General features: G+C 36.2%; 1 protein-coding gene across 2 annotated transcripts in view; it reads left to right on the plus strand.

Moving 5' to 3' along the window:
- Positions 1–452: 452 nt before the first annotated feature.
- Positions 453–19,918, plus strand: part of DNAH5 (dynein axonemal heavy chain 5) — a 114,277-nt gene continuing 94,811 nt past the window's right edge. Inside the window, exons 1-14 of one of the 2 annotated variants that reach the window (XM_042048834.1) lie at positions 453–572; positions 4,903–5,037; positions 6,889–6,973; positions 7,421–7,584; positions 8,028–8,240; positions 8,779–8,916; positions 9,500–9,676; positions 10,459–10,572; positions 12,505–12,612; positions 13,317–13,439; positions 15,321–15,536; positions 17,753–17,860; positions 18,556–18,641; positions 19,420–19,741. In XM_042048834.1, coding sequence (XP_041904768.1) covers positions 495–572; positions 4,903–5,037; positions 6,889–6,973; positions 7,421–7,584; positions 8,028–8,240; positions 8,779–8,916; positions 9,500–9,676; positions 10,459–10,572; positions 12,505–12,612; positions 13,317–13,439; positions 15,321–15,536; positions 17,753–17,860; positions 18,556–18,641; positions 19,420–19,741 — 2,067 coding nt within the window. In that variant the 5' untranslated portion in view covers positions 453–494. Of the gene's footprint in view, positions 573–4,902; positions 5,038–6,888; positions 6,974–7,420; positions 7,585–8,027; positions 8,241–8,778; positions 8,917–9,499; positions 9,677–10,458; positions 10,573–12,504; positions 12,613–13,316; positions 13,440–15,320; positions 15,537–17,752; positions 17,861–18,555; positions 18,642–19,419; positions 19,742–19,918 lie in introns of those variants that run through there. The other variant, XM_042048833.1, reaches the window with a different exon arrangement.

The following is a 19,918-nucleotide window of genomic DNA, read 5'->3' on the forward strand; positions in this document are numbered from 1 at the left end:
AGCAGTCACCTGTGGCAAGGAAACAAAGATGCCTGTTGACACAAAGATTGCTTCAGAAGGCTAAACACAAATCAGAGAAGTAGTCATAAAATTGACTTCTGCAAATAGTTATGTTGCCCCTGAGTATGAGGAATTGTATCCAGCCGTGTTTGTATGTAAACAGTATCACCCTAACAACACTGTGGTTGGTAGCAGTAACTTTCAAGGCCTAATCTATAAGCAGTAAACTCTGGTGGCTAGAGACCTCTTGTTTCTGTGGTAGTGCAATTTAATTTTCAAGCAATTTGTATGCATGCTAGAACTGAATTTTAAATACGGAAATAAGGTTTATAGTTGCCTGTTTTTTTAGGTCCTTACTCTATTTTCGAGAGTTGGCGTTCCTAGTGAAAAGGAATGAAACAAGTGCAAACAAAAGGTTGGGGGGAAGAGTGCAAAATGATGAATGTAGGAGCTTTCTCCATGGTTTAGGGCTTGTTCCTGGAAAACAGTACTTGATGCTTATATTGAATAGTACAATGTTTAGAGCTGGAAGAAAGCAACTTTGGAAACGGAGCATTGGCAGAGTGATAAAGGTAAGGAAAACTGAATTTTGAACTTGGTTTTGGCTGATAATTATATAATTTGAATAAAGGTGTGTATTGAGGGGGGAGGGCATAGAAAAATGTGTGTTCTAAAATAGGTATAAGTGGATGATGTTGGTTGCACAATTTGTTTTGAAAGGCAAATTTGCATTGGAGGTGTTTATGCATTTGGCTAGTGGTACTTGTATCTTGTCCAGATTGTTGCAATGGTCTGGTAATGGTCTAATTTCACAAATGCTATATTAGTACATTGAAGAGTTTGATGTTAGATCTGGCAACAAAACAAAGGTGGACTCTGCCACCAAGGAAAATAGAAATGTAACTTCACTTTTCCCATACTTCTAAGTTGGGAATAGAATTTTGAAGGCAATACTTAGCATTGAGAAACAACAATAGAATACAGAAGTCATTAAGATATTTAGACTAATTTTAAAAGCTGGTTATTTAAGCATACTGTTCGTGAGTTAATGCAGTGTGATAACACACATGCTGAGCTCTGATATTCGAGATTTAAGAGTTAGCTAAGGGGACTGCCCTAATTCTTTAGGGTTTGTATTTTTTTGGAAAGAGGAAATCAAAACATTGAAACTTGAAAATTGAAAACTCAGGGTGCTTGAAAATGTGTAAAATAGTTTGCAGTTTACTTTTGCAAGGAAATTCATCAGCAAGGATTTTGTAATATAAAACTTATTAGCAAGTTAAAGGAGTTACAAAGGAATTCCATGTTGGTTAAATAAATTTTGGATAAGACAGTAAATTAACAATAGAACCATTCTCACTTTTTGACTCTTTCACTATTGAACTTTCCAGTAAAGCCTTTCTCATCCATAAGACTTTGATTTCAGCATGTCCAAATTCAGTGATGCACAGTATTCTGACAACAAAATGCGTCGTTTGCTGGATAAAGAGCGTTCAGAACAAGTTTTATCTTGTGTACATATGACTTGCATACTAAATAACATTCTTGTTAATTCTATTCAGGGTGTCTGCACCAGCAGCTACAGTCTGTAACAGAGAAGCTGGCAATAGTCAATAGCTGGCTTCTGAGCCTGTTGTTTCAAAAAAAGAATCCCTGGAATCTCTGACTTGTGCTCTTTTAGTACCTTCTGCTTAAATATATATACTGTGTACCAGCTAGGAAGCTTCTTTTAAATTTTAATCGAATCTCCATTTATTTCTTCAGACTGATGGTGAGATGTTTATGGGTTTAGGTATATGTGAAGATAGATTTAGGAATCTCTCCCTTTTCTTCAGGAGATGATGTCTATTGAAATCAGTTGCCTGTGCCAAATTGTTAGTATTTAGGTATTAGGAATTTTAAGCTTTTATGTAAACATAAAACAAGCTGCTTGTTATAACTGGACTAACCATCAGAAAAGGACTTTTCAGTTAAGTAGTTTAGCTTTGGATCTTCATCTGTTGTGGGACTCTGTCATACGACCTTTCTTACCATCGTAACCAAGAGTGGTAAAAGAAACTAAAACTAAACTTGGCTGTTTTACCTGTGTTGCTCTTCACATGAAAAACTGAGCTGAAGCTGTACCACAAAAAACTTGGACAATCATTCCAGGTATTTAAGTGACACAGAGTTTATATCTTGTAAATACTGCTCCTTCTGAATCTTCCTACATCATGGGGCCATTAGGAAGAGGCTTTGATGTATGACCTTGATCAGAGTTGCTGCTGCTACTTTTCAGGATTTGCATGTCAGTGTTACTGCATGGAACAGCGATTTGTCTCTTACCTACATAAATGATAGCATGTGTGTTTCAACATCCTTCCATATTCAAACCTTACCCTTTCAGTGCTCTAATTTTGAATTACACAGAGCTGTCTATTCTTGGGTAATTTTTTTGTAGAGATGCTATTTAGACCTATGTACTTCTGTAGTGAATCCTGCAGGATATAAAATTACAAAATCTCTTAGGCCGTGACCACAATGCTGGTTGAAGTGAGATGTGAGGGTAGCTAAAGGGGAAAGGGAAGAATGAGAGGTAGAAAGCTCAGCATTTTCTTGTAATTAACTCTCTGAGTTTCCTAATTCCAAGTAAAGAATATCTTAAAAATTTATTCTTCTAGTAGCATGTAAATGGAAGCTCAGAACCTAGACTGGAAGACAGTTTCCAGTGTAGCTTCTTAGTGTTTTTAAATATGTAAGTTAGTGACTTGCTATTAAAAGCACTGAAGTTAGGTTTCTTCTACTTTTCTGTGTACAACCTAATCCTAAAAGTGAGGTAGAAGTCTTTTCTAATGACTGCAACAACTAATGTGTGAGTTTGTGATTGAGCAACACTTCATTTGGGGAGGAAGTTTGTAGAAATGGTAACTCATCAAAATATAGAAGCATGACAGCTTGAATTTCATTGAGTGTTCTAGGATTGCAGCAACTATCAGGAAAAAAATGTATGGAACTTGCGTTAGTTATAGAGATATCCAACATATCAATGCAAATGCCTTTCAGTGTGACGCGATAAATACAAGTCAATGTCCTAATCTTGATAAAACTATAGCTTTACCATTTAGTTAATAGTTTCCTGTTTCTCTAGGTATGGTTCATTAAGTAATTTAAGTTAATTTTTTGATATCTTAATGAACACTCTCGTTACTGGACTTAGACATCAAATAATTCCCCAATGCTGTATGAACAGCTATGCACAATAGCTTGTATATTTGTTATAGGGTTTGAGACACAGCACTTAAAAAAATTTAAAAACTGGAAACAAATGTCAGGGCATGATTGCTCAGTTTGAGAAGAAGGTGCTCATGATTTCAGTCTACACAAACAGCAACTTGTAGAAGAAATGAAGGCTATGAACTTGTCAAGAGCATCTGCATAGGTGGAGCTGGTGACTAACAACCAGTGTAAGATGTAGTCTTGTATAGCAAAATATCTGGAGCTCTATGTTGGAAACACTGGCAGAATACAAAAGTAGTCTCTCTGTAGTTTAGGTAAAACAAAAGGCTTCTTGCTGTAATAAATAGAAACTAATTGGTAGAGTATTGGTTGTATTTTTTCTTTTTTTTGTTAAAGATGCCCTATCAGTCTGTTCAAATTACTGGAACAGTAGTTTCGAGGACTCTAGTGTTATCAACTAGTGTGAATGAAGCTGATTCAGACAAGATGGTTGCTTTTTGCATGTCTAACTAGGAGGAAAAGTTCTGCTCATGTTTAAAAATATTTAGGAAAAGCCAATCCTGTCATGACACTTCAATCAGGAAACTGGAGACCATGTTTAGGGTATGAGAGAGGTAAAATAGCATAAAGTACGTGTACTACTTAATCTGCTACTGTATTCTTCAGACACATCTGTGTAAAGAATAGGATTTGTATGTTTGTCTTTTATATGGAAAAATATTTCTAATGCATCCAGCGTTTATGAAGGCATGGTAGTAGTTACAAGTTTACCAAATATTTGAAAATTCCTTTAGAAAGTAGGAAAGATATTTACATAAGGGTATAAAGTATATTATGCAGGTCCTTTTGGCTCTGCAAAAGCTTGTGGATAAATCACTTATGCATACTTTATAAAGTTACTAGTTTTCTCCTAATCACTGGGGAAATAAGGATTGAATTTACCACCAATGAAACATTATTCTAAATTTCTTTTGAAAATGAAATGATATTGAATCTTGTAATCTGCAACCACAATAAAACCCGTAACTATTCCAGAAGGCTATTTTGTCTATAATGTAATGAGGTGTGTTACATATGGGAATTCAATTTAATTAGAAGAGTAGGCTTACTGCTTGAAGAATGGTATAATAGCTATAGTTAAGCACATTTGTAAACACTTGTGTACCTTGAGGCTTGTGGTTTGTTTTACTTCTCATTATATTAAAGAGATAATGTATAAAACCTAGCTTCCTCCAGCAGTATCTGTCTTTATTAGAGAATGCTTACAATATCTTCCATGAATAACAAAGATCAGTCAGAATCCTGACTTGACTTGATGGTCATACGTGACTAGACTGAAAAGCTGAGACAAAGGACTTAGGGAGTTGAAGATAACTTGCAGAATAATGAAGCTGTACATGCAAAATACATTTTTTTTCTACAAAACCTTTCAACAAATTAGCCTTCTGTACAACATTATTTATGATAGAAATGTTGTGATAAATCTGAAAAGAGAACACCAGAAGCAAACTGTAAAATTATAACAAAGGCCACTTCTAAAATTTTTGAGTGCCATAAAAGCATAAATCACAAGTGTGGAAGAATGTAATAGCCTTTACTTTTTAAAATAAATTTCAAAGCTTTCTTTGTTTTTGTTTTCAAATTAGATAGTGAATTTTTCATTGTCCACTTTGTGTTTTATAACAGCAAAAGCTCAAGGAAGAGAGGGAGGCTAAACGTGCTCATCTGGATGGCAGGCATGATTACTTACTGGATATCATTGCCTCTTGTGTGAATCTGGACAAAACAGAAGTAGAAGATGCTATTCTTGACGGTAACCAGGTAATCTGATGAATTTGAGAGTGAAGCTCATAGTATACTTTGTAACTAATATTACCATTACAATTCTTGGTGAGATAGTTGTCAGACTTCATGTCTGAGATTACTCAAGTCTTCTCCTCGAAAAAATATTTTTCAGCATGTTTTAATTAAGTTGAATGAAAGTGTCCTTAATTCCAGGACCTATTGTAACAATATTGATTTTTAAAGTGATTAAAATTTCTCCTTTACAGTGGTTATAGATAATATGGTAAAACCTGTGACTGTATTTTATAGTGAAACCACAGTGTGAAGTCTTCCAGTCCTTGAGTATACGGCACATAGAGGTTCAAGAATCCACAGCAGGTCCCACAATGTTTTTTCTGTAAGGCTACCACCAGTGTTTGTGAGACTACATTGAGACCTAGTTTAGCAAATTAAAATAGGTAGAAACTACTTGACAAAATAGAATGGCTTATGTGATCTGACTGACAGCATGAGGGCTAATTTCTATATTGAGATATTGAAAAATATCACTTTTTAAAAATATCACTTTTTTCCAGGTAGACAGAAATAGATCTTCTTTTACTTCCTGACGCTAAAGTAAACATGGCTGTGTTTGGGTTTTTTTGGTTTGTTTTCTCTCATATTCTCTTTCCATCTGTGTGCCTTCAATTTATGCATTCCCATTTCAGTGCTAATATTGTTGAGAAACTGAAGAAAGACCAGTGGAAGACCAGTAAGAGAGAGAGGGACACAGGGCACGAGAAGTATGAGATGAGGGAGAAGGTTGAGTGGCAGTCAAATAGTAGCCTCCAGTTGCATGAAGAGTGGTTGCAAACGTGACAGAGCTGAACTACTCTGCGTTTGCAGATGAAAACTCCAAAGACAAAGCCACATCTTGCAGAATTGCCACCAATGGCCACCCTTCTTCATCAGAAGGGTAATGAAGTGTGGGAATATGTTACTTCAAGTCACTTGTGGAATTTCTGTCCTTGGGCTTTTTGAGACTCAGCCTAGGAAAAGCTCTAGATTATCTGAGCTGTTGTTGGTGATACAGAAGGCTGGCCTCAAGGCCTCCCAGAGGTCCCTTCCAACATTTCTGTGACTTTGGATGATAGCAAATGCACTGTGCAGAGCAGTGCCACGCACATTAAAAAGCAGAATTTGTTTCAGCCTTTGTGCATTCTATCTCTAAATAGGTTTCCTGGCAAACTATACAGCCTGAGAATAGCTGTCAGATGAGGAAAATATTGGCAATGGCTGTACTTGGAAAGAAAAAAGTGTAAGAGTTGTTTTGACCTCATCTTGGAGGGCTCAGCCAAGGTTTTCTGGAATAGAAGTTTGTTATCTTGGTGTAACTGAGCCTTGTTATTGATGGAAGAGGGATAATTGTGGCTTTCTTCCTGCTACTGGTGATCTTTTAGCCTTTTATTCTGCACTGGGAAGCACAAATGGTACCAGCTAATGTTTCTGAAAATAAACTTGAAGGAGCCTTTTCTGCTACAGATAGCTATGCAGTTAGAGACTACATGAAAGAGTGACTCACATCTAGAAAAATAATGGGTTAGGCCAGACTTTCAAGTACTGAGACATGGATCAGCATACTAGCATAAAGCAACTCAGTTTCTTCCTCAGCCTGGATGGCCTATACAAGAGACTTGTGGACTGCACTACCAATACATGCTTCAGTGATGTTTAATGGCAGCCTTGAACTGATGGAGAACTGTGAAATTGTCCTGATGCTTATAAATAAATAAATAAAAATAAATAAATAAATGTTTCCTCTCTTGGTATGATACGAATCAAATCAGTGATGTATCTTAATGATTAAATATCTTAATGTGTCAATGATCTTAACATGGTTTCAAACAGATAGAGCGCATTGACAGATTCCTGGCCCCTGGAGGTCTGCGTCATCTGATGTTCTACTATCAGGATGTGGAGATAATGGATACAGGTAAAGCAACTTAAATTCTCCTGCAACATGTTATAGTTGTGCTAAGCAAATGTGCAAGGAAAAAGAAATAGTCCACTACATTTTCTGGTTTTTCTTTAATTTTTCTTTTTCAAGTAATAGGGCAGTATCTACAACTGCATGATAGAGCCATATAAAAGGACCTTAAGCCTGAACCATTATTTAGAAGGAATAGAAAAACAAGTAAATGCATAGAAATGAAAGGCTTTTGATGCAAGAATGGCAAAACTAGATGAAATATTTCTTACTGTGCCATGAAGAGACTGAATGCTGCATATTTTCTGTGGATAGTTCTGTGAGGTGCCTCCAGGATACTGGGAGATGAGATACTCAGAGATGCACAAATAGTGATTGAACTGTTTGTGCAGAAAACTTTTCTTTGAAAAATAATCAACGGGTCTTAATTGTCTCTTTTGTTTGAATCTGTAGAGTACTTTGGCCTTCCAGGAACAGGAATGAACTCTCATTTGACCAAGAAGAAGAAACTTAAAGTATTTGTGACGGAGGGAAAAGGAGTTGCTTTAACTGGTGTGTGTGTTTTCTTCATTAGATCTAATTTTTCTAAACCCATCACAACTGAGAATATCTATCAGGTAAGTCAGTGACTGCTCATCTCTGTACAAAATCTTGTGTAAAATTCATTTTTACCATGGGGTATTTGCTCTCAGCATATAATTTGACAGCTCTTGACGTGGAGGAATGAATAAAAGGACACAGATGGATTAAATTAAACAGGACAAAAAAGGGAGGGGAATGGAAAAACAGACATTATCTTGTGGCAGCAACTTGAAGTATATCATTGATATGAAAAAATGATGCTAAGGAAGAAAATTTAAGACAATCCATAATGACAATATGTCAAAATTAGTCAATACCTAAATACTAAGGTGTTAAATTTCAATAAAATCTAGAAAATTCATTAGTAAAACAAAAATTATTAAATACTTTATATTTATTATATACTTTTGTATATGTAAATTGTATATAACTAAGTTTTCACTGGCTAAAGACCCCTTGTATTGTGTCTATTTTACAGGAAGTAAATTTTAGTATGATGGATATAGGTCGAGATGGCTTATTAAAAAGTGTTGAGCAGTTGATATCAGAAATCTTCATTCCAGCCTTGCAGACTATGGACCATGGCTGGATTGCACCTCAACAAGTTCCCAATATTAAGCAGGACTTCCTTCGTGCCCTTGAAGCATTTGTTAGTGTCCTATCAGGAACTCAGCAAAGTCTGTTGGAAAAGGTAGTATGTTCACATGGCAAATAGAAAGCGAGCCAGCTGTAGAATGTCTCTATCTCTGAAGCCTTTGAATTAACTGCTGTTGTAGATTACTCATAAGCATTGCTTTTGTTAAACTGGAGAATAACCCATCACTTCTGTTTGCTGTCATCAGTACCTTGTTATACTTTATTCTGTGGTTTTAACAATTCTGTACGTGCTTCTGTTCTTGTTTATTCTGGGGCAGTTCTTTAGACCTATCAACTTCTTGACACTCCAATGGCTTTGGTCACTCTTAAATACTGAATTTTTAATGCTGATAGACTGTTGCTTTAACTATTTGTTTCTACTCAGCTTTTGTGAAAGAAAGGGCACAGCTGCCTGGCTGGTGAATCCTCCAGATTCTGGAGTTCAGTTCTGGCTCAAACCAGTTTAATTTAGTCTGAGCTGGGGATAGGAAGTGAGATACCCCACGTAGGGCAAACAGTTAGTCTATAGAGTTCCTAGATTATTTGCCATGAACATTCAGCATTTCTTTGGTTTTTTTTCACTTGTGTTTTAGGTCAGCCTGAAGAAATGTGAAACATATGACCTAAAAACTCTAAGAGGACCTTCTGATTACTTGATGGCTGCTAACAGCATAGATGCTCTTGAAAAAATAGAAGTCTGCATTAAAGAATGGACCAAACAAATTGAACAGGTGATCCATGGGACAAATAAGAAATATGACATCTGGACCTTGGGAGATGGGTTTAATCCTGTTGGTGTTATATCTACCTTTCTATAAATTTAGATGAGTTCAATCTCTTTATTTTAAAGTACTGTTGGTATGTTTTTTGTGCTTTTGCTTCTCAATGCGAATATTATTGAGAGTTTTTTCTATCTACTAGTAAATATAGGATACACAGTTTGAGAAGATTAGTCCCCTGTCTTTGATAACCATCTCTTGTTAAAGTACAAAACAGTTAGTGGTTCCCAGTGGATTTAATGAAAACAAAAAGAGCACAGTGAGTGAACACTATTCTCAGTACACATTTGTACTTTGAAAGATGCTTTGCAGGTTATTTGCAGAAAATGTAACTGTCTGTAACAGTGCTCACGGAACAGAAGGAACAGTTTAACTTCTTTAACTTTGAAATAAAAGGACCAAGCAATCACATGAGGTGGAGGCTAAGTTAGGTAATTTATCAGGAGAGGTTAATACCAGGTGTTAAACGTAGAATTAATCCATGCTATCTCTGCAGATATTAACACCACTCACTAATATTACTGTATGATGAAAGGTTCTTGCAGAAAACGACCAGTTGAGAAAAGAAGCAGATGACCTTGGACCACGAGCAGAGCTTGACTACTGGAAAAATAAATTGTCAAAATTCTACTCTCTTATGGAGCAGCTGAAGAGCCCAGATGTGAAGGCAGTGCTGGGAGTACTCACTGCTGCCAAATCCAAACTGCTGAAGGTTTTTATTTTAAATTATGACGGATACAAAGAATAGAAATGCTCTTTATATCCAAGCTCATTTTGATAATGTATGTAACAGTGCTGGTGGGGAAAACATTGAAAAACTTTTGGCTTTTGTTTTCTTTTTCCTTCTCTATTCCTTAGCTTGAGTAGATAAAGTTTTAATCTAGTTCAATTTATTGAAAAAGACTGGGAATCCCCTCAGTCTAAAGGCTAACAATGTACTGCATCCACACGGCTCAAGAGAAATAAATACTTAAAAATATTTGAAAAGCTGATTATTAAATCAGAATATTGAATTAATGAACTGGATTTTTAATGACAAAAAACCCCAATCCCCCCATGTTTTAGGCCTCCTCTTTATGTTGTTACAGCACCTGTCAAAATTGTTTGTGGGATCATAACTTCTTACATTGGCATAACAATTTTAAAGTCCCATCACCAACAGAAAAATAATTAAATTAAACAAAAAATCTTGTCTCATCTAAATGAGATGTGGACAAAATACATAGTTATATATCCATCATTCATATATTTTAGAGCAGCTTGACTGGACACTACCACTGGCTGTTGAGCTGAGTGGTCTAAACTAACTGTACGTTCACAGTCAAGTTACTGAAACAACACAAGGACCTCATCTTGGGTGAACACATACAATTCCGAAGTAACAGATCTGTGCTTTCAAATGTGTTTAGAAGCTAATGACCAACCAGAATGATTTCAAAATATTTTTTTCTGAAATGCATGGTTTTATTTGTTTTTTCAACCTTCTGCTCTTAGAAGTGGAGAGCATTGGATATTCGCATCACAGACGCAGCAAATGAAGCTAAAGATAATGTGAAGTATCTATATTCTCTGGAAAAACATTATGATCTATTATACAATAATGATCCCGTAAGCAAAACTTTCATATTCTTAACATAAATGTCTTGAGACAAGCAACATGAATATATTCTCTAGGATTGGTTTGGAAATGAAATAGAGAAAAATTTACATATGCAACTCCAGTTTGAGATTTTGTGCAGTTGTGGTAAAAGTGGCTTAATGGGAATCTGGCTACAGAATAAAGTACTTGTTGTTTTCATACCATGGTATCTGTAAAGCTTTTGATATGATGAAGAAACTGGATTCTATGCTATGGGAGAAAGTAAATTCCTTATAATAAAAAAAAAAGGAAAAAAGGAAGAAAAAAGAAGTAAACATAGTGTTATGCTAAAGACAAAATTTGATCTTTTGTCTTTTTGTTGGTGGCCAGGTCATGGTTAGACTAACATTTATAGGGCAATTTTCAGCTTCTTGGGTTGGGAAAGGATAAATAGGATTATGTAAATATTAAGACATAATTATAAATCACCTGCTCATACCGTAGTATGAGAATGCATAGGATGATGCAAGCATAACAAGTAATAAACAAAACCAGCCACCCCAAAGTACAGGATTGGATGAAAGAATCTCCTTCTCCCATTATCTGCTAAAATAGGTGGCAAATCATTGCTTTTATTAAAACTGGTTTTGCAACTGACTGTATGTGTCTTGCTAGTCAAAGAAATATGACTAGTAGCCACAAAAACTCAAAACTTTGACCCATCCTAGCTTCCTCTCTCTCCCCTGAAATTTTTCCTAAAACCAAATTGCTTCCAAACAGTGCTCTGGGCAACCATGTTTGTTTGCGTTTACTGGGTGATATTAGAACAGTGTGTTCTTTCAGTGTTTCCAGTCTGCTATTTGAGTTCCTCTATTGAAAGGTTGGCATGATACCCATAAAAACAAAGTAAAAGTGACTATGCTTGCTACTGGCACTGTGCAGAGTCTGTTGAACTGGCCTGCTTTGTGCTTCCAATAAGGGTTTTCATCAACAAGAAAGTGGTCTCCGCTTTGGATGTCTAGTTTTGCAATGGTGTAGCACTTGGGATGAAAGCCATAGAGGCATGGAGTGTACAGCCTTTCCCTTATTGATATTTACCTGTACAGTTTTGAGAATGAGTTTGTCAACAGAGTAAAACTGTTATTGCTTTGGAAATTTGGATGTGACGAAGAGCTGTCTGCAAAATCTTTGCCTGATCTGGATTGAAGGACTACTATGCTTTTGAAATTATACTTTTCTTAAAAGTATTTAGTAAAAGGCATTTCTCTTGTACACAAAACTTACTGAAGACCACGGGGGTGCAGAGAATTAAAATGGTGTGATGGTGTGACCTTGGCTATGCATCAAGCATTCTCTCAACCCCCGTCCTCAACAGGATGAGATGAGAATATAGTATGAAAAAGCTGATGTATCTTTTCAAGACAGGAACACCACTTATTTTAATCATGGGCAAAACAGACTTAACTTGGGGAAAAATGTCTTTATTGATAGTGAAAATACATTTGGGTAGTGACAAACAAAATTAGAAATTAAGACCACATCTCTGCACCACCAGGCTCAGTTTCACCCCTCCAATCTCACTTCCTCTTCCTCCTCTCTCCAAGTGGTGAAGGGGTTCTCTTTACATGCAAGCTTACATCAGGTTTAGCAACTGAGCATATAAACATACTATTTGTGAAAAAAATAGTTCTTTTGAAGAGGCCTTTGCTTCTACCAAATGTCACTTGCTGATCTGAATTCTTCCAGCCAAGACTCTAGTGAAATTTTTTCCCCAAAATTAAATTGTAGAGCTTGGGGAATGATGTAGGACAGGCAGCTCTGCAGGAGAGGCCCAGGTAGACAGGGACAAAACCATTCTGAAGACCATGTTCATAATTCTCCTGCATTCACTACTTAGGTGTTGTGCTAATGTGTGGTAACAGAGGTACAGAGCAGAGTTCAGACTGTGTGTTTATTTCTAGGTATCCATGCTGGATGCTATTCCAGGACTCATAAATGCAATTAAAATGATTCAGAGTATCTCTCAGTATTACAACACTTCTGAAAAAATCTCCTCACTCTTTGTGAAGGTTGGTACTCAGTGGGAAAGGAAATCTTCCCAGATTGTTTTCTGTGTTGTTCTTGAGTACAAGAGAAAACACAAAGGAACCAAGCAATCGGAGAGGCAGCACTTCGGTCACTTTAATTCTGCTTTTTGAATGTATAGAGAGTTGGAAAGAGTGATAAACTACTTCAAATTTAGGACTTATTTTACTGCCTGTTATTTGGAGTTGTAGGAATATTTTCAGACTTAAATCTCACCCCTGATGTCAATAGAGTAACTTTTCTTTACGAGTTTTGCCTGTTATGAATGGGGTTTTTTGTACCTTAAATTCATATTGCCCTTAAACCTCCATGTTTGTATAAAGAAGGAAATGGAGCTGGAAGGACAACCTATTTTTTAATATATGTACTCTTGTGGGCTCTAGAGTTTATCTTTGCCTTCAGAAGAGACAAAGTCTTATGACTTTGGTCGTAAGATGCTATTTCAAGGCTGGTACAAGATGTGTGGGTTTAGGATGAGCATAGTTAATCAACAACATTTTTGTTATGTCATGTTCTGGAGGCTGGCTGTTGCAAGGAGGACAGGCTGTCGATGTGGCTGGTATTTGGTATTGCTATTTTTCAGGCTTTAAGCTAGTGGAGTCAGAGGAGTGGGATGAGACTGAGGGAATGGCAAGACCTGCTTCGTCTTGAAATGCTGTTTTATTCACAAAGTTAAAACTGCTTTTAGGTGACCAATCAGATGATCACAGCATGTAAATCTTACATTGCAAGCAATGGCACAGCCACCATCTGGAATCAACCGCAGGAGAGAATTATGGAAAAGCTGCAAGCAGCTATTAGACTTAAACAGGTAGGTGGGGAGAACGTATGGAAAACAGATTATAAGGTGATATTTAGGAGGGCAGGAACAGGAAAACTTTATTTTATATGAGAAAGCAATATTATAGTGAAGAGAAATGAAGCAACAGAAAAATATCCTTTGGAACTGGAATGCTTGTATTAGAGCTAACAAGGAATTAGCTAACAACAGACAACAAGTCTGTTGTCTGTTGATCTTCTGGAAACAGAATTTTGTTGCTTAGTCAATCTTAACTATGCTTATAAGAAAATTGCTTGGATTTTCATGCCTGTGTTTCTCTAGGTAGTTTTTCTCACATGATGTGGAGGGATATGCAATAAAAATTAAAAGAAGGAGAGTTACTGAACTGGATATATTTCAAAGGTGTGTGGCCAAGCTATATATTTAGAAAGGACAACTTTGTGAACTCAGAAAAATTCAGTTGTTCAGTTTGCCTAGACTTGTTAGGAAGATAGCCCTTTTTTTGTGAATACACTTCCATTAAAAGATTTTAATTTCATTTTTATTTTTCCCCTTTTTTCCCCCCCTTAAAGCATAGCCTTATAGATAATTTATCTTAGAAGGCTTCTCAGCAGGTATCTTGTTCAGCCTTCTGCTCAAAGCCAAAGCAGGGGCAGCTAAGAGATCAAAATTGGTTTTCCAATCCTTTTCCAGTCCTGTCTTGAAGTTCTTTATGGATGGACACATTGCACAGCCGTTTTGGGCAGCCTCTTTCACTGTTGAACTGTCCTTGGGATGAAAGATTCTCTCCTTACATTCAGTCAGAACCTCATCCATTTCAATTTTTGTCCTTTGCCTCTTGGCTTCTGTCCATGTGTTACTGTAAAGAAGAGCCTGACTGTGTCTTTTGTAACCTCTCTGTACATATGGGGAGCTTCATATAGGCTTTGTCCATTATTTTTTTTTTCATTCCTAATATGTGCATGGAAGACTAGAGCTTTATCCTAACACCCCATGAAGCAACAAATCTTGCTTAGTTCTAGGACAAATTAGTGCAAATTTGTGTGACATCTTACCATCAGCAATGAGTACTAAATTTGTATTTTTCTATAAAGATACAACAAATTGTCCAGTTGCTGCATGAAAATATGTTGAAAGATTAGGTTTTTATTTGAGTCTTATTAGTTCCAGAAGCATTCAGAAATTCAATAGATTAACACAATTTGAATCACTAACAACTTCAGAAAATCTGAATGCCAAGCAGAGTTAGGAAAATCTGGACCCTTTGTATTGATATCTCCAAGTGGGGTTATTCATACATAAATGTGATAAAGAGAATGAACATTTTATTATAAGGAAAACTACTATTGAAAGAAACCATTTAAAGCAAATCTGTTGATTATGTATTCTGACTTTAGGAAGAATTTAGCATGTTTGGAGTAAGGTTTGTTCCCAGTTATGAATGCAGAATGAAAAGTGGAAGCTGCTATGGAGCAGCATTAAAACTTCAGAAAGGGTTTTGTTCTTGAAAGTGATTTTTGAACTGTGATTACTCAGTAAATCTGCTCAGCATGTAAACATTTTCAGTCTCTGGAAACTGAAATCTGGGTTGTCATCTTGGTTATTCAGTAAACACATCAAGCCCTGCTATGAAATGGAGGGAATAGAATTTCCCGCTAGCTAAGTATATGTACAAATACATATATGTGCAGTTCAGTCATTTGATAAAGTATGTAAGCCTTTATGTAATGGTGTGCTGGATTAGTTTTCAGAGGCAAATTCTGTTACTCTTTTATAGTGTTCATGATTGTTTATTAATGAAACTTCTACTTGTTATCAGGTTAGGATAATACCTGTCTGTAAATTTTGTTCTAGCTAAAGACAGTGCTTCCTGTTATATGCTTGACATTCTTTTAAATGCTTTGTTTTAAGGAGTATCAAAATTGCTTCCACAAGATAAAAGAGAATTTGAAACAAAATCCAGCTGAAAGACAATTTGATTTTAGTGAGATGTATATATTTGGAAAATTTGAAGCGTTTCATCGTCGTCTGGTAAAGATAATAGATGTTTTCAATACTATGAAAACCTACTCAATTCTACAGGAATCTAAGATAGAGGGATTGGAAGGAATGATCACAAAATATCAGGTACCATTAGATTTTGTATATTGTGTCAGTCTAACTTGAACCTTAAAAAGAAAACTGTGACAATCAGAGAAGTGTTTATTGAGAGAAAAATTAACTCTTTAATTGTGCTAAAATTACTGGATGATAGCAATCTAATTATGTAATTACTAGGGAAATGAGCAGACAAGATGAAAGAAAAGGTGTAAGTGGACATGTGAAAGAAGTATGCTAAAATCAAAGGTGGTTGAAAATAGCAACAAAGTGCGGGGGCTCTGTAACAGGAGTAATAGGAGCATGGTTTTGTGCTATGATCAGAAGGAAAAGTGAGAAGCGCTACGTTTCTGTCTCTACAAATGTTGGGCTAGCTAGGAGTGTCCCTTTGCTTGTTAGTATTACTACGCAGTTTTCTTCCCTGATTTTTTAAAGAGAAGTGTGGCTTGAACAACAAGATAGAGTTCTAAGAATATAAATATGTTAAACCACGTTCTTTTCCTTCGTTCTTTCTCAGATAGCTTTCTTTTCTACCAAGTGGAGTCTTCCCTCCTTTTACTGAGCCTGAATTAGCTTACTTTTTGTGTAACTTTATTAGTGCAGTATCATAACTACGACACTTGTAAATATTAAAATAAATCAGAAGTATTCAATGTGTTGACTTTGTAGACAGCTTTTTGAGATCACATATGATATAGTGGCTGTACAGGCAAATACGGTATTTTGGTTTGCTTTACTCCTCACTTTGCCTTTTTGTTATGGTCAGGAGTCACTAAGTTTGCTTTAGTGAAATAATTATAGTGTAAAATGTGAGCATTCCATGGTCCTTCCTGGTTCGATTTACTCCCTCTGCAGTCCGGGGTTTTGATTCCTTGAATACATCCTTCACAGTAGCCAGTTTTCTGCTTTGTTCTATTCGATAGTCTTCTGAGAGTTAGCCAGTTAGTACAGCTGGAAGGATAGCTTGGTCTGAGACTCTTCCATGTAGGCAGGACAGGTGTGGACTGCTCTAAATTTTGCTTCCAAGAGCTGGTCTCCAAAGCTGTGCCACCAGGTTGCTGAGAATTTTCAGATCATGCAATGACAGTACTATTTTGGTAGGCTGGCACACAGGGACATTTGTGTTCGGGGCATTTGTGTTGGGAAATCTGCCTGTGACAATTAGTTCAGGCTATGATGCAAACTCTATACAGATACACCTCATTATCCATTGCAGCACCTAAATCCTTAAACAGAATTTTGTGTGAGACCCAGCTACTGTAAAGTCAATTGCATTTGGGATAAGGAATGCTTAGGTAAAAAATGCTACATGGAAGTTTCTGGATACCCTTTGTATAAAGGGTAGAAAAGTGATCTCACTTCTTTCTAACAGTGACAAAACTGAGGTACTGAAGTATTTGATATGGACTATAACTATAGTTAGTTATGTGACTGATTATATGTCTTGAAAATTTTTTGCAATAGGAATTTACTATTTTGCTGTTCTTTATGCTTTAACACTTAGTCCCTATCTTGGATTTGCTTGTTGTTAGAGGAAAAGATGGAATTTTTATTTACAGCAATGCAACGAAACTGAATTTCAGTTGACTTATGATAAAATGATGGAAGTCAGCTGAACTGAAAATATGCTGAGTTTCACAGTTACACTGTGGCAAACTACTGGGATGTTGAACAGTAGTTTATCATTAGAAATCCTTTATCTGTGTGTACAGCTCAAGGGAGATGCTGATTAAGATATACTTTCATGTGTGTGGACAGCAGATGTGTAAGAGAAGCCAGGAATACTAAGTTGTGGGCTGGTGATGTGCTGCATTTTACTGTGCCTTTTGAATAGTCTGTTTACACATGGAATCAGTTGTTTAAAGGACACGGGAATAATAATGTGAAAATATTTTTCTATGTTGAACTTTAAGTTTTGAATAGAAATGAACATCTGCATGACAGAATGTCTAATGAGTAACAAATGTCCTTGATGAAAAGCAAGAGTCTGAATTTTCTCTCAGTTCTAATTGACTTCAAACAGAAATAAATAATATAAATGAAATTCGAATGGACGTTACACCAACTTAATTCCTGCAAATATTTCATTTAAGTGGTTTACTTATATTGCTCAGCAAGTACTGGGAACTGATAGCAAAGGTAAAATGTGAATGTGAACAGCCTGTTGTGCTAAATATTTGGTGTGATAGGTCTTTTTGATAAGACATTTTTTGGTAATAGTTTTCGTTTTCTGTGAAACTGTTTAGAGCATTGTTGACAACATGAAGAATAAGGATTATGATTTCTTGGAACAACGGAGAACTGATTTTGACCAAGACTATGAAGAGTTTTGCAGAGGCATAAATGATCTTCATGTAGGTTTTATGATACAAACAAGAATTTAATTTACTGATGAATCCTTATTATCCTCTCTGAGTTGCCAGCAAAAAAATTATGCAAATCTCAAAATTTGTTCCTGAAATTGAAAAATTATTCCAACATATTTCCACTTTAAAGCATTCATTTACTATCTTTCAGACCCGTTTCATGGAATAGGCCATTGAGGGCCTCCAACAAAAGGATTTTTCATTACTGTATTCTAGCAAGAAAAACACAAAAATGAGTGAGTTCATTGAGTGAATGGGAGAGTAGTACAAATAAGTCAGATAATTAGCTTTCCCATAGTTCTGAAATCAAAAGCTGGTGAAAGGAAAGGGTATCTGCAGAGGAAAAAAAATTATAATAAATGCTTGTCTTGCTTTGGCTGCCAAAGACGTAAGCAAGCATTCTTTGAGGCCTCTCAGCATGGTGAAATATTGGAGGGTACAGAAGGTTTTGTTGGTTGCACAGCTACAGGGGGCTCTTGGAAAGAAAACGCCTTGAAAGTTGGCTGTGTTTTGTTTAATTATTGCGGGAAGGAAGAAAGGGAAAAATAATACTTATTGAGATAAGTTTCACATAAATTATCTTCTAATATATTGCATGATAAATACTGTCAAATAATACCTGGCATATTTGAGTTGTGTTCCTTATAGACTTCTCTGATGTAGAATTATTTACTCTTCTTCAGGATCAATTAAGGAGTTTCATGGACATCACCTTTGAAAGTATTATGAGCACTGAAAGGGCACTGAGTATGTTGCAGAAATTTGAAAGGTAGTATGTCCTATTTAGATTGCTAAAACTCTGCCAGGCAATGGAAACAAGACATTGAGGCTGGTGAAAAGGGCAGTGGGCAGTGAGGGGGGAGGAGAGCAGGAGGCATTTTCTTAAATACGAGCAAAACCAACTCAACCTCTTCACACTCAACTGTTCAGCCCTGTTAAGGGTTGTCTTCTCAGTAGCTTGAATGAATGAAAGCCATATTTTTTTGTATCAGGAAATGCACAAAATAAGTGGACTTCGAACTTCATCTTTTGAAATCAGCATAAGTACAGGAATACTTTGTCTGTTAGCATATTTGCCTTAGCTTTGTGCTTGAACAATGACATTAATTTTTTACGATAATGCAGTTCGAAGAGAGTAAAATTCTTTTATTAAGAAACAGTGAAATTTGTCTTTATAAATTAACATTGTTCCAAAACAGCCTCATTCTTTATTGTCAGTAGTCGTATTATAATCTGTTTAAGAGAATAGACAGCTAGTGGTGAATCGGTTACAGTTTGCTGCACATAATTTCAGCCCAGTGTTTGAAAACAGTGACAAAACAGAAAATGTGTAGGCTTACTTGGAAACATTTATCATCTGGTCTAAATCTTGGTTGCTTGGAATCAGGTTGTGACAGCATTTGTTCAAGCTGAAAACTCTACTGCTAAAGTAGTTATTTTCTAAAGCATGCAAGGGAATCTGGAATGACTGGATTTTCCAGCAATGCAACAGAGGGATTTCAGAAGTGTTGAAGGAATTTTTTCATGATTATTATTTTTCTAAGCAGATTGCAAATCCCGAACCTTGGCATTGATGAAAAGTATCAGAAAGTATTTCAAAACTATGGACATGACATAGAAACCGTCTCTAAGATCTACACTAGGCACAAGAAGGACCCTCCACTGGCTCGTAATCTGCCTCCAGTAGCTGGTAAGATCTTGTGGGCACGCCACCTATTCCATAGGATCAAGGAGCCCATGGAGACTTTCCAGAGACACCCGACAGTTCTGCAAACACCAGATGGCAAGCGCATAATCCACAACTACAACAAAGTAGCAAAAGTTCTTATGAAATTTGAGGTGATCTACCACAGGGAATGGCTTCATCAGGTAAACCAGCTGATTTTGATTAAGATATTCCTTAAAGAAAAAATTTAAAAACTGTGGAATCCCTGGTTTGTAGCAGTAGTCAGGTATGCTTTAACTACAGACTTCTGATGACGCTCAAGTGAAGGATAGAATAAGAAAAGGTACTTTAAAAGAAAGTGTTCCTGTTAAAAAAACAGG

Source organism: Corvus kubaryi, unplaced genomic scaffold (genome assembly GCF_017639235.1).
Source record: "Corvus kubaryi isolate FWS band 111438036 unplaced genomic scaffold, C.kubaryi_AGA036_p1.0 68, whole genome shotgun sequence".
Taxonomy (NCBI): Eukaryota; Metazoa; Chordata; class Aves; order Passeriformes; family Corvidae; genus Corvus; species Corvus kubaryi.